Below are 13,509 nucleotides of genomic sequence, written 5' to 3'. Positions count from 1 at the left end.
CAGGCAGAACCCAGGCAACTAAATCCAAAACCAGTGCCTCCCAGACTGGTACTTTATATATAGCCCCGGAGTGCTTCAAGTCCATAGGAGCTGTGGGGATTTGCTGGAACATCTGTCAGGCAGGGTCAATTAGCTCAGCGCTGAGCTCAAACGAGAGCCTGAGAGAGGAATCAAAAAGCTGGTATTCCTGTTGTTCCCATACCTTCCTAGGATTTCCAAAACTGCTAATGCCTCCCGCCCAGCACAAAACATCTGCGGCGGGCACCTAAAAATTCAGCACTTCTGAATGCCCGAGTGCTTCTCATACAGTCAACAAAAACATAGGAACTTCATCCTTTCCTAATTTTTAAAGGCCACGACGAGACATTTACTGCCTTTTCCCGACCTAACTCTTATATAGGTCAGATGTGCACCAGCCCTGAACTGGAAGTCGCGTAATCACGTTAGGACAGTGAAGAGCCTGAGCTAATAAACCCAGCCTTTCAAAGAGCTTATTGGTTTGGGCTCGGTGCCATGCTGAGGTTAACGAGGTAAAAACCTGTTTAACAAAAGAGACGTATATTTGACCATCCACAGTCAGGTCAATCATTTAAGATTTAAACATTCCCTCCAGAGGTATTTACCCAGTCAGTGCACATTGCTTATAGTTGATGCTGTACCTTCTGACGCTGCTTTAAATTATATATCCCAAATGAAATTACAGTAGAAGAAGCTTTCCTATTGCCTCACTGCAGTTGATGATAGCACGTGGGGTCAGCAGATATTCTAAATTCACAAGAGAAGTCTGTACCACCCGCTACAGCCAGGGAAAGAAGGGACAGGATCTGCAGTTCAAGATACGATTTCCCTTTCTTTCAGAGGTTAAACAAGAACACTCCCAGTATTTTCCCATATATTGATGACATGTGTGTATGTGTGTGACTGTCAGCATTGCATTTTATGCGCTGCTTCATTCAAGCCATATACACTCCAGGTTTTATGGCGTATTTTGGCTCAAGCGTTACTGCTAGGATAGCGTTTACAGCAATAGTCATTGTGTTCCGCATAGCCCTGCCCACCAATCAACCTTGCAATAAAGCAGAAAGGGAAATCGGTGGAAACGCAGCAGAGCTGTTGAATTCAAGTTAGTCCTACAAAACCAGCATGGAGACAAGTACAAACGCAATTGGGTCAAAGTAGCCACTCGCCTGTTGATGAAAGAAAAAAAAAAGATACACGTGCTGCATCGCAGTTTGCCTTAAAAAGTAATATGGGTTTCAAAGCGTTAATTTTTTCCTCCCTATTTTCTCTGGGTTAGTGTTTGAAGATGACTGCTGCTCCATGCAGATTTATAATACGTATGTGTTTACTCACACGTCTCTAAGCAAACAGGAAAGGCAGACCAGAATTCCAAATCTATCATTAAATCTCCATGTTGGCACCTACAAAGAGCTGCAGGACTTTAAATTTTCTGGATAAGATTGAAGGGATAAATTGAAAGAATGAACAAACAAGCAAGCCATTCTCATTCTTAAAATACATGCACAAAATGAGACACACAGACAGAGGGGGGAAAAGAAGATGGCTTATAAGGTTGTTAATTTCCAGATTTGTCTAACAAATTAGGAATAATTTTAAGAACAGTATAATCTGCCATTCTTTTTTGATTACATACGGTCTGCTGATAAACAACATGGTTCCAAAGACACAGCACTGGTTTGGCTCTGAAGGGGCATGTGTTATTCCCAATTCAGCCGCTGAAATGGGATGCTACTTCCAGCCTTTGCCCATCTTGGATGTCCAGACTCTGCTTCACAGATTGTATTCTCTCCCTCACTGTGAAGAAGCGCCTCACAGTATCAGGGTGTACCACAGTGGAGTCCTAATTTTATAATTAGCACCTCTAGATGCTACTGTAAAATAAATGGTGACGATGATATCGACAAATTATGACTTTTTTTTTCACAGAATCACAAAATAGTCAGGGTTGGAAGGGACCAATGGAGATCATCTAGGCCAACCCCCCTGCCAGAGCAGGGTCACCTACAGCAGGTCGCACAGGACAGTCTCCAGACAGGTTTTGAATGTCTCCAGTGTGGGAGACTCCACAGTATCTCTGGGCAGCCTGTTCCAGTGCTCTGCCACCCTCAAAGTAAAGAAGTTCCTCCTCATGTTTAGATAGAACTTCCTATGCTCAGGTTTGTGTCTGTTACCTCTTGTCCTATCACTGTGCACCACCAAAAAAAAGGCTGTTCCCATCTGCCCGGCACCCTCCCTTTAAGTATTTATAAGTATTGATAAGATCCCCCCTCAGTCTTCTTTTCTCTAGACTAAAAAGACCCAAGTGCCACAGTGTTTCCTCATAAGCAAGATGGTCTAGTCCCCTAATCATCTTAGTAGCCCTTTTCTGGACCCTCTCCAACAGTTCCCTGTCCTTCTTGAACTGGGGTGCCCAGAACTGGACACAGTACACTCCAGGTGTGGCCTCACCAGGGCAAAGTAGAGGGGAAGGATGACCTCCCTCGACCTGCTGGCCATACTCTTTTTAATGCACCTCAGGATACCATTGGCCCTCTTGGCCACCAGGGCACATTGCTGCCTCATGGTCATCCTGTTGTCCACCAGGACTCCCAGGTCCCTCTCTGCAGAGCTGCTTTCCAGCAGGTCAACCCCTAACCTGTACTTGTGCATGGGGTTATTCTTCCCCAGGTGCAGGACCTTACACTTGCCCTTATTGAATTTCATAAGGTTCCTCTCTTCCCAACTATTTAGCCTGTCCAGGTCACGCGGTATGGCAGCACAGCCTTCTGGTGTGTCAGCCACTCCTCCCAGTTTTATGTCACCAGCAAACTTGCCGAGTGAACACTCTATCCCTTCATCCAGGTCATTGATGAATATAGTGAACAGGAAAATATTTTTTTATATATCATATTATATCACAAAATAATTCATATCATCATAAAATATATTTACATATATCAAGGAAAGTATATTTTCATTCTGCTTTAGCCTACATCATAAAGAATTAATGTAAAAAATCAAACTAGGAGAAGATCTGTGTACCCAGGGGCCCCATACAATCCCCACTGAAGTCAGGAGGACTTGAACGGAAATTGAATGGGCCTCCAACTAATTCAACATAGATGCTTATGCGCCACTGTGCTGGGGATCACAGCAACACCTCGTGCGACAGTCACCCACAGTAAATCCATCGGACTACGAATGCGAGCCAATCAACAGAGCGAAGAATAGAGATAATGCGGGGAGAGGAAAGAAGCGCTCAATGTAAAAGAGAAACCAGGGAGTTTCAAAGTAAAAAAAGAAACCAAGTGTTCTTCGCGCATTAAGAGCTGTAATGAAATAGCGCATCTTGAGTTTGTTGCTGTTTGAAGGAAGCTAAGAAACGAGCAAGAATTCATTATGAAGCTGCTCAAGACTAAAACATGAATCATTGGGTTCTAAAAAAACCCAGTTGTCTAGAGAACAGCGTAGATGAAAATGAATGGAATCTCTTTAAATTACTCTCTGTATAAACTCTTTCACATTCATTCTTTCTGCCATTGATTAGTATGGATATGGGTTTTTAAATAATTCCAATCCATAGTCACAGCTTCTGCAATCAAAACAGAAACGGCTCTCAATTCTGCATTTTTAGTCTTCATTTACAGGGAAAAATGTCTTCTGCAGTAAAAAACCTGAACACCTACTGTTCTTACCCATTTACTGGATATCCTCAAAAGTGCATGCTGAAGGCTCAGTAATCAAATGAGATTAAGATTCCCCCATTACTTTACAAATAAGGGGACTTCTGTATGCTAGTCCTGTGTAAAGCAGGATTAAATCACCTCTGGAAAGCCCTCAAGATCATTAAAGTGCTAAGAAGCTGGGACCCCTCCGATCCCAGCATCCTTGACAGTAAAGCAGAAAACCCCAAATCCTAAATAATAAATTGAGAAGACTTCTCTGCACACATGGGTAGCAACGCGCAAAAGGGAAACTAGCCGGAAGCTGTGTTTTGCCAGCCACTAGTGTTTTGGCTCTGCCCAATTTCCTGAGAAAAGGCGGCCTGTGTGACCACACTGTGTGTTTGTGTACCTCTGTCCGTTGTGCCACCCCCTTTGCAGCAAATTCTGAAGCCTCAACCAGTTATAATTTCACTTGACCACAGCTCCGTTGAGGGAGAAGCAGTACTGATAGCAGGTCAGCTCTCAGTCATGGGGGAAACCACCGCAGAGCAAGAAACTTGCTATGTTCCAAGAACTGGAGAAGCACCACGTCCTCCACTACTTCGCAATTTGAGTTCATTCCCTATTGGATGCGTGTACCTTATCAGACCAAAGAAATCCAGTCCAGACCAGCAATCCAACAAGATAAAACTCTGTTGAAAAGCCAGTTTCCTCGTCTCACAGCTTGTGGAGCGACACACAAAAAAACCTAAGGGAACCCCCGGGAATAATACGGAGGGGCTCTGGTAAGAAGCTGCAAGTGGTGAGAGGCAGAGATTCCTGCTGCTAAGGACACTCCTCAGCAACTCAGGCTAAAGGATCAGCCCTTAGAGGTGCCTTCAAATAGAAGCCCATCCATCCTTTCCCTTTTTGAAGTCTTTTCAAACCAGAGCTTCCTAATCCACCCTGCCCAGAAGGTGGGGCTCAGCCCGTCTGTGCCCCCAGCAGTCCCCCAGGCCTTCCAGCCTGGGTCTCCCTGGCTGCGACAAACCTCCCCAAGACACCGCAGCAGTCACACAAACCTGAACCTTGCCCGAAAGCCTGACAGCTCTGAAAAAACACAACACAGATAGACTCAACGCAGAGTAAACAGCGATGCCCAAGCGTTGCACTAGCCCGCATCCTACCGGCACCGCGACGGCAAGAAGAAACGGGGCAAATTAGCACGGGAATGGCTGTTCCTAAGGGCTCCCAGCATCCGAGATATCTCACGTACCTCACCACAGACATACCCAGCGCCTCCGACACCTATAGCATCCAGCACAGCACCATTCTGCTGATTTAGGCAGAGGTATAGCCAGCTGGGAGGGTCCCTATGGCTGTAGTTTTGAAAAAAAAAAAAAAAAAAAACCAACAAAAAACAAACACGCTGCATCGGTTAGCCGTTTGTTAACCAAAATTGCTTGAAGAAACACAAGAAAGGAAAATTTTCATGAAAACAGAAAACACACAAAATTGCCTAAGATCTCAGACTTCTCATAGAAAACCATCCCACTCACGATTGTTGAAGTGGATTTTACAAGACTTACTGTGATGACATCCAAAATTTATTACAGCTTTTACAACAAGACCGTGTCTAGTAAAGAGTGATGTAGTGACAACATTCACTTGGCTGGATTTAGCTTCTTAGGGCACATAAATATACTTTTGTACTTTAAGAACAGCCGTGGCTGCCTACTAAATCTTGAATAATACAAGGCAGCTTTGTAGACCTTTAAACACACGCACCAACTTGGTTCTGTCTCCTTCAAAAATCTGCTTCCTTACTATGTGCCCAGTCAGTCCCCAAGGTCCTCTTCTGCTCATCATTTGTCAACCTCAGCTTTTAAAGTGAAACCGTTTGGAAATCATGTTTTTAAATTCCTATGCTCTTCCAGTATGGAATTCATTACTTTTAGAAAGCAGCAAAGTTTGTTTTCCCACCTCCCCCAGTTATAAAACAAACTGGAAGTCTTATCTGTTTTCCTTGGTACATACGTGATGAATTTTGCATGACTTTTTTAATTTGAAAACTTATTTAATGACCACATGGGTGAAAACCCCTATCATAAATATAAACCAAATTTTAGATTTCTGTTAAGCACTGAATAAGGAATGCCTTTGGTCTAACAGTTTAAAAAGACAATTTAAAAGGACGTCAGACTAGAATAGGAATAGCTGGACAAAACTTTTGAAAACGAGTAGCAATATTTTAGGTTGCGGTTTTTTGGGGAGACAGATTTGAAGCGTCTTAAAGTGTCCTGATTTCCAGAAAACAGTCCGAGTCTAATATTGGAAAATTAAGTTCCTTGCAATTGCTTCATACTCATGTTGTTGACCACTTTATAGGTAAAAATAATACTTTACCTACACATTGCGCTCTCTAATATGCTGCTTACCAAAACTACAGGAGGACTAGGTGATACTTTGCCAAATAATGGGACTGTATTTGAAAAAAAACAACTGAATCCAGCCAGGAGCAGCCATAAAACTGTGTAAGAGCCCAGACCTGCTGTCTGTGTCTTATGCAGCAATCTGGCTCAGCTCCTGGTGGCTGCCACAGCCAGAGGAGCCCAACAGCATCCCAGCCTGATGCTGGCCTTGCCCTTCCCCTGCCACGGGGCTCTGAGTGCTTACTCGGGGAACTTGGGCAGAAATGAGGGTAACTCTTAAGGACAACCTTCCATAGCCACCCAAACTAGCCCTGGCCCTCCCAGCCCCCAGAGAAGCCTGATCCATCAGCCCCACCGTGCAAGTAGCTCCCAAAAATCATGTCCCCTGCCCCAAGGCAGGGCACTACCCAGACCCATCACTTAATACTTCCAAGAAGGATCGGTCACAAACCCTAGGACCGGTGTTAAACAAGCAAACCCATAAATGCCTGTGCCTAAGAAATAAAAAAAACAACAATCAAACAACTTCAATGCAAGTTTGCCTTTGTTTTACAGTATCCCCTGTATGCAGCAAAGGGTTTGGACTATTTCCATGTTCGTTTCTGCTGCTGTTCTTATAAAAAACACACTGTTCTTTCCCTGCGACATTTCTTCATATATTTGAAAGAATGCTCTCCCTTACTGCAAAATATTTGGCTTGAATCCTCCAGTGAGGAGGAGCCAAGGGTTTGGCTCATGTTTTAAAAACAAAAGCAGTATTACTCTAAACATAAAACAAATGAGTGCAACTTTAACAGTAGATGGAGATAGAGCTCCTAGCACAACCTATGAATAATTCCAAGTTATATTAGAAGTAACACAGCTTTCCGAGTTTCCCTAGAAAACAGCATGTCATTATTAGGTTCCAGCTTGACTAAAATGCAAAATGTCACTTTTTTCAGAGACGCAGCTAAACAAAAGACAATATGTAGTGCAACAACTAAACCAAAAAGCATATCCACTTACACTCTGAAATTGTGAAAGACAATGGGCGTACATATAGGCACAGAGATATTAAAAGATGGCTCTTACCTCCATCGCCAGATCCTGAGCCGGCATCTGAGAAAAGAACAGAAAGAAATTTATATTCACGTATGTCCTGTGAGCACGCAAAGCAAGACTGTTCAGTTAAGTGTATTACAGTGTACCTTATGTTTGATGTCATCCCTGGCTAAATTATAGAGATCTAATCTGAATACAGTTGACTCAAGCCATCTTAGTCTCAACTCTCGTTCTTTAAAGTCTCTGTATCAGACTAAAATAACATAAGCCCCGGAGTGCTGCAGCATCTTCATAAGCCTCTGCCTCGTTTTGTTGTACTGAGACTGATAAAGCTTTGTTCCCAACAGTTGTGCAAAATTACTTCACTTGGCCACTACTAAACCCTCCCCAGCAAAGATAATTTTTTTAAACCCATTTGTTCGAGGCCGGACCAATTGGAAATTCATGTCATTATCTTTACAAAACAGTGACTTCTCATCAGATCATAACTAGTTGGAATAAACCATTGAAATTAGTATTATTCAAAAGACTTTAGATAAATGATTAAAATACTATTTTTCTCAAGGTTGTTGCTGAGTTTCAAAATTGAGTCCATTATTTTCCTCTGCTTGGTGTTTTGTTGGGTGGAATGACAAGAGTCACAAATTTAGAAAGTGAAACATCACAACACTGCCAAGCCCAGAGCTTCATTACGAAACTTTTTAAGTAAGGCAAAGTGCAGAAATGCATACACATTTTGGGTTACCAAAAATAATCCATAAGAGGAGTTCGTTTTGAAGGGAAAGGAAGGAGGGAGTTTGTCATCCCATCCTCCCCCTCAGTGGAGGGGTTATCCATTTATCAAAGCATCAAGATTAGGAGGAGGAGTGTGGAAAGGCTGCTTTGGGATTCCATTACTCTATGGACTGTTAGATCTAGTTTAGTGACAGCAAGCTCTGGGGGATCTGAACTGGCTTGTACATACCATCACTGCTCAAAGTTTAAAAAAGAAAAAAAAAAAAAGAAAACCTTTATTTAAATAAACCTGTCACCAGAATGGCTTGAAACAGTAGATTAACACAGCAAGACTGCATGGGACAGGTGCAAAAAGGGGCTGTAAAAGAGAACAGAAAACAATAGTGTGCTCCCCAGTGACCATTTCCTGCATTTTCCTCATCCAATCTTCTGTCCCGATGGTCTTTCCCAAATGAGCTACTGAGGAAAGGAAGGTGTCTTCATCACAATGCCCTCATGGCCCTCAGAAGCACTGCTTTTCCAGGGGTACCAGGTCTCCCCAGCAAAAAGAAATCATAGAATCATAGAATGGTTTAGGTTGGAAAGGACCTTGAAGATGGATGCCTGCTATCACCTGCCTCCTGCAATGAACTACCATATTCTCTGCCTCTTTGGAAGAAAAGGACCTCATCTCACGTCTTTCCTCCTGCCCCTACCCTTCGATGCCCAGACCCGCGCTGGTCACAGCCAGGAGGGATGCCCACTGCCAGAATACTCCCAGCAGCCCACGTCTCCGATGGTCCCGCGCACCCTCTCTCTGCCCCATCCTGCAGGGAGAACCTGAGGTACACAGCTATTCCCTTCTCCACCGAGCCTTCTCCTTGGGAGAAGGAATCGGAGGCCAAATGATCAAGAAGCCAGGAAAGCCCTTTCTGGTTTTTTTCCCTTCTTCTGTGTTTCTGAAATTCACAATGTGTTTCAGAGAGAATGCTTCCAACACGGCCATTGCCAGTAGGCAAGCAAGTTCAAGAAAAGATGTAGCAATGCACTAAAGTTATCCCTTTAATTAAAAAGCTTGAACCAAAAAAGACCAGTTGCTGTGCTGAGAGAATTTATTAAGTTGAACAAATCCTATGCCGCAATAGGCTTTGTCAGCCTGAGCTCCGTTTAATACCAATTTATAGACAAAAAAATTGCAGTGTATGTTTTTTTTTTTCCCCCTCTTGAAAATTGCCAGGGAACAGCTTCAGAGAAGAACAACATTTCCAGGGAAAGAAGTTTATTTTCTCTCAGGTGTATGAAACACAAAATTACGGCACTGCAAAAAGTTTCTCTAATGCACTTTTTATTGACTCCTCCATCCTCAGCAAAGAAAAGATTCTGCTTTAGGTTTAAAGAACTCTCTCAAGAACAAAGACTAACTCCCCCTGCTCTTTTCAAGTTAACTTCACTGCCCACCTCTAACAGACACCGCGCACAAAAGAAAAACATCAAGAACTCCCGCACGTAAGCAACTTGGTTCTCCTGACTGGTTTGGCTCATTCACCTTTCTGGCTGTTTCACAAAAGCAGAGATACAAATAGCACATGATGCTCAGAGTTAAGCCAAGACGGCGCAAATGCCAGTCAGTTTTCACATGTGGTCTTTAATGAACTCTTCCAACAAATCCAGAAGACAAAACAACCTGTTGCACAGACTCGTTCATTAAGTGTGTTTTGGGCCAAATCTTCAGCTGGTATAAATCGGCGGGGCTCATTACAACCAGTGGTCTGTTGAATCATACCAGCTAGGAATCTGGCCCTACAGGCCTAAGGAAAAACCTAAGAAACTGGATTGCAGGCAATAACGCTCCAGTTCTCTCTCTCCAGATTATGGAGAGGTTTGTGGTAATCCAGATGCCCATTTATCAGACATCTGCTCCTTTAATCTGCTTCCAGTTACTTGTCCTAACAGCTTAGAAGTGTACGCATCACACAGGATGATCAGGAGCACAAGATACGTATTAAAAAAAGAAAATCAACTTCTGTGCTGCACTCTTCAAAACAGCATCGAGAGTATACTGTAGCATAGATCGTGAGCCTATACCAAGTTATTTACTTAAAAGGGAAGGACGGCAGCAATGTCTCATGCCTAAGACTGCAAAGAATTGACCCATAAGAAATTCAAAGCAGGGATTCAAATGGCTTTTGGCATCCACGGGTTATTTTATTCAGGGGCACGGCAAGGTCTGCAGGCAGCCCGGAGTGCGTTATACATACCAGTTGCACATGATCCTTCGGACACCAGAAGTATTTCGCTCTGTTGCTTGCAGGCAGCCTGTTTCAAGTAGCATTCGTTCTGGTAGGTGTCGCCGTTGGAGCCGCACACGGGCACGTAGTCATTGTTACACTGACGGCAACGGACAGAGAGCAGCGGCGTTAGTCACACAAGTGGGGTGGCACAGCATCCATTTGGGTGTCCCCCCGCCCCCCAGCCTCCTTCCAGTATTAAAACCCCGGGAAAACAACAGAGAGGGAGATGCTGCCCCTCCTCTTCACATTTCCAGCTACCAGGGGAGAGGGAGGGGACATTTTTAAAAAGGCAAAAGGCAGAAGAGCGTAAACCAGATGTGAACGGGTTAGGGAAAAGATTATCTGAATGGGCAAAGTGTTCAATTGCTGCCCCCAGAGGGGCCTCTCCCTGCGAGAACGAGGGGGGGGGGGGGGGGGGGGGGGAGCGGAGCATTCCCCAGGAAGGAATATGGACAAGGCAAACATCTCCTCTCATCTGCAATAGCGGCTCGTGTGTCTCCATTGGATGGCAACAGACAAATTGCCATGAACAGGCTCACTTCTCCCCTCCTCCTCCTGCACATACACACCCTCACTGCTACAGAGAAAGTCCTTTGCACACGCAGAGGCGTCCCCGCGTGTGTGCATAACTCTCTATTTAAGTACTGAGCCGCAATTAGAACTGGTCAGACCGAGGGAAATTATTTCTGAGAGACCTATGATCAAAACCCCATCCCTCTTCCCGCAGGGACATTTCTGCTCCCGGCGAGCCGGGGCTGGGATGCTCAGCGAAGGTCCAAGCTCTCCCCGCAGCGGCCAGCGGGCAGGAGCGGGAGCAGCAGCAGCGCAGCAGCAGCAGCGCAGCCCGCTCAGCCACCGCGCTGAAGAGTGTGGGACTCGCTCGCACCACGTACCCCCCCCCCCCACCCCCGGCGGCTCAAACTCCTGCTCAGCTCTGCTAACTACCTGCTTTATTCCCTTCATCGCTGAAAGACGGCTTTGCCCTCTCTTGTTCGTTTTAATAAAAATAATTCCATTTTATATTGAAAATTGGGCAACCTACCGGGTGCAGTTATCATAAGATAATCACACTCCGAGGCTTAGAAATACTTGGATGTACCCTGTACGTGGTAATTATATCAGGGATATGATTATCTCATGATTACTGTACTCCTGGTATGCCTCATTGTTTAATTATAACAAATGGAATGATCACAATTATTATTTACGAATGCTCACCTCTGCTTAAATCCAAGTAAAAATTAAAAAGAAATCATACTTCCTATTTAGCTGTATTATGCCACAAAGTGTCTGAGGTGTGTTCGTCAGGCACAACGTAAAACGCAGAACTGAAATTCCAGGGATATAAACACCAGATACGCTTCAAAATGAATGACTACAGAAGTGATTAACACAAACAATTGCAGAGATTGCATTAATTGCAGGCCTCCGTGCAGAGCAGCTGCCAAGAAATTATTCATAGTTGGTCAGAGTGACATTTTGATTGGGCCAAATCAAATGACATTTTCCTTATGCATTGTACTTTCTTAAATCTTCCCGAGCTGCTGCCCACCCCCAGCACTCTCTTCCCTTGGAACAAGAAAGAATACCAGCAGCCACAACAGTAGAAATCCTCTCCTTCCGCTCCTAACGAAGGGCTCCTCCGTGCAAAGATTGATTAAATAGCGTTTCTATGCTATTTTCACCATTACATTCCAAATCTGAGCAGTGTTTCGAGCAGAAAATGCCAACTTCATCCAGAAGCTCAACAGCAATTGCTGGAGGCTGATCTGGAATACTCAACCAGGACAATGAACACAATCATGCGAATTTTCTAAAGCATGAAGGATCAAATCACGCTTGCTTTCGACATGCTCTCTGCTTGTCACCCACTGGACTTTCTGCCAGAGCAATCTGCGCAGAATTTGGCCCAAAGTATCTCAACAGGCTCTGTTACATGTAGAAACAATGTTGGATCCTGTTCCCAAGAAACACGGCGGCAAACTCTCTGCTGGTTTCGCCCAGAGCGAGAGGCGACCTTTGGGAATGTGGAAGGCCACTCGGCCCCGCACTAACGGCATACAGCACCAAGAGTGAACTCCTGACCCACAGAAACGAGTGCCAGAGCTGCTACGAGCTAGGCTGAAGTTTCTCCCAAAGCTTGGCAATTTTAAAACGCATTTGAAAGACACCGTGGCTCCAGGAAGGATTAACTCTCATGGAAGAAGTTCGCCCATCTCTCTCTCCTCTGGCTCCTGCCATGCTCCAGCGTGGCTTCAGCCAAGGAGGGTGGAGGGTACTCCACGATGAGCACGCGTGATGCAGCCTTTTCTTTCTCAAACTGTGCTGGACCCAAGATGCATGTCTTCATCTGCTGCCCATTCTTCCCACCACTGCCTTCAGACAAACGATATTCAGATGGAGAAGGCAGGAACCTAGGAGCTGCTGCTGAGCCACACGGAACAAAAGAAGTGAGAGCTTCCAGATAGATCCTGCCTTGGCTTTGAGCTGGGATGGCCCTAAAAGCCACCAGGAAACCGTAGCGGAAGTCACCCAGGAAAGAAAACAAGATGACCAATGAGAAGGTTGTGACATTAGTCACCCCAGGTTACTCGTAACCCGCTAGAGCTGGACTCTTGTGCTTGACCACGCTGAATCCAGTACTCACAGCTCTTCACTGTCTTAACATCCTTCTGGCTAGTACTGGAGGGTATTAAACCTTGACTGTCAGTTTCCTCAGTCTACTGACACATTTCTGGCATTGCTTTAGGGGTCAATCGACCCAGCCCTAGATGAGAGAATGACTCGCCCTCCCTAAAATAAGGCCTGAACGAGCACTTGGGGAAATCCATGTCAAAACTCCCACTAAACCCAGCAGCATAGCGCCGTACCGTCCACTTGTTATGCATGCAGGTTTGTAAAATACGGCTGCAGAGAAGGGAAATGGACATACCCAATTCAAGCAGTGTCAAAAGGCTGCCTTCCTCAGCACCAGCAGCAGCGAGTGCCCACTGTCACAGCCAGAGACAAACCAGCTTTGCAAGTGTTGGGGTCAGCGCTGTGCGCTGAAAGCGTTAAGGTTTCTTTGCCAAATAAAAGGATAACTTGTATAACCTCTCATCCTACTAACACTGTTAGAAGTTTGACCTCCTCCTACTCTCATGGATTAACTACTCCCAAAAGGCCACTTACGTCTTGAACCAAAGTAGCGTGAAAATATATTCTGGAAATATAATCTAAAGCTGCAAGTTGGCCAGGTGATGTTCCAGCTCCACAAACACTGGAGCATGTGAGAGATTGAACACGTATGAAAACAGGACTCCTTCCTCACATAAAACAGTGAGTGTCCACAGTCGTGATGACTAAAGAGAAAAGACACGCCACAGTGACAGAAATACTCTGGTATAT

General features: G+C 44.8%; 1 protein-coding gene across 1 annotated transcript in view; it reads right to left on the bottom strand.

Annotated features, from left to right (window-relative positions):
- TMEFF2 (transmembrane protein with EGF like and two follistatin like domains 2) overlaps positions 1-13,509 on the bottom strand; it is a gene marked incomplete at both ends in the record, with an annotated part of 136,456 nt that overhangs the window by 118,376 nt on the left and 4,571 nt on the right. The window contains 2 exons of the mRNA XM_082484203.1: positions 7,148-7,174; positions 10,090-10,219. Of these exons, the coding sequence (XP_082340329.1) occupies positions 7,148-7,174; positions 10,090-10,219 (157 nt within the window). The remainder of the gene's footprint in view (positions 1-7,147; positions 7,175-10,089; positions 10,220-13,509) is intronic.

This window comes from Vanellus vanellus (genome assembly GCF_965231255.1).
Source record: "Vanellus vanellus genome assembly, chromosome: 5".
Classification (NCBI taxonomy): domain Eukaryota; kingdom Metazoa; phylum Chordata; class Aves; order Charadriiformes; family Charadriidae; genus Vanellus; species Vanellus vanellus.
The sequence above is the reverse complement of the archived record's forward strand: the minus strand, read 5'-3'. Positions and strand labels throughout refer to the sequence as shown.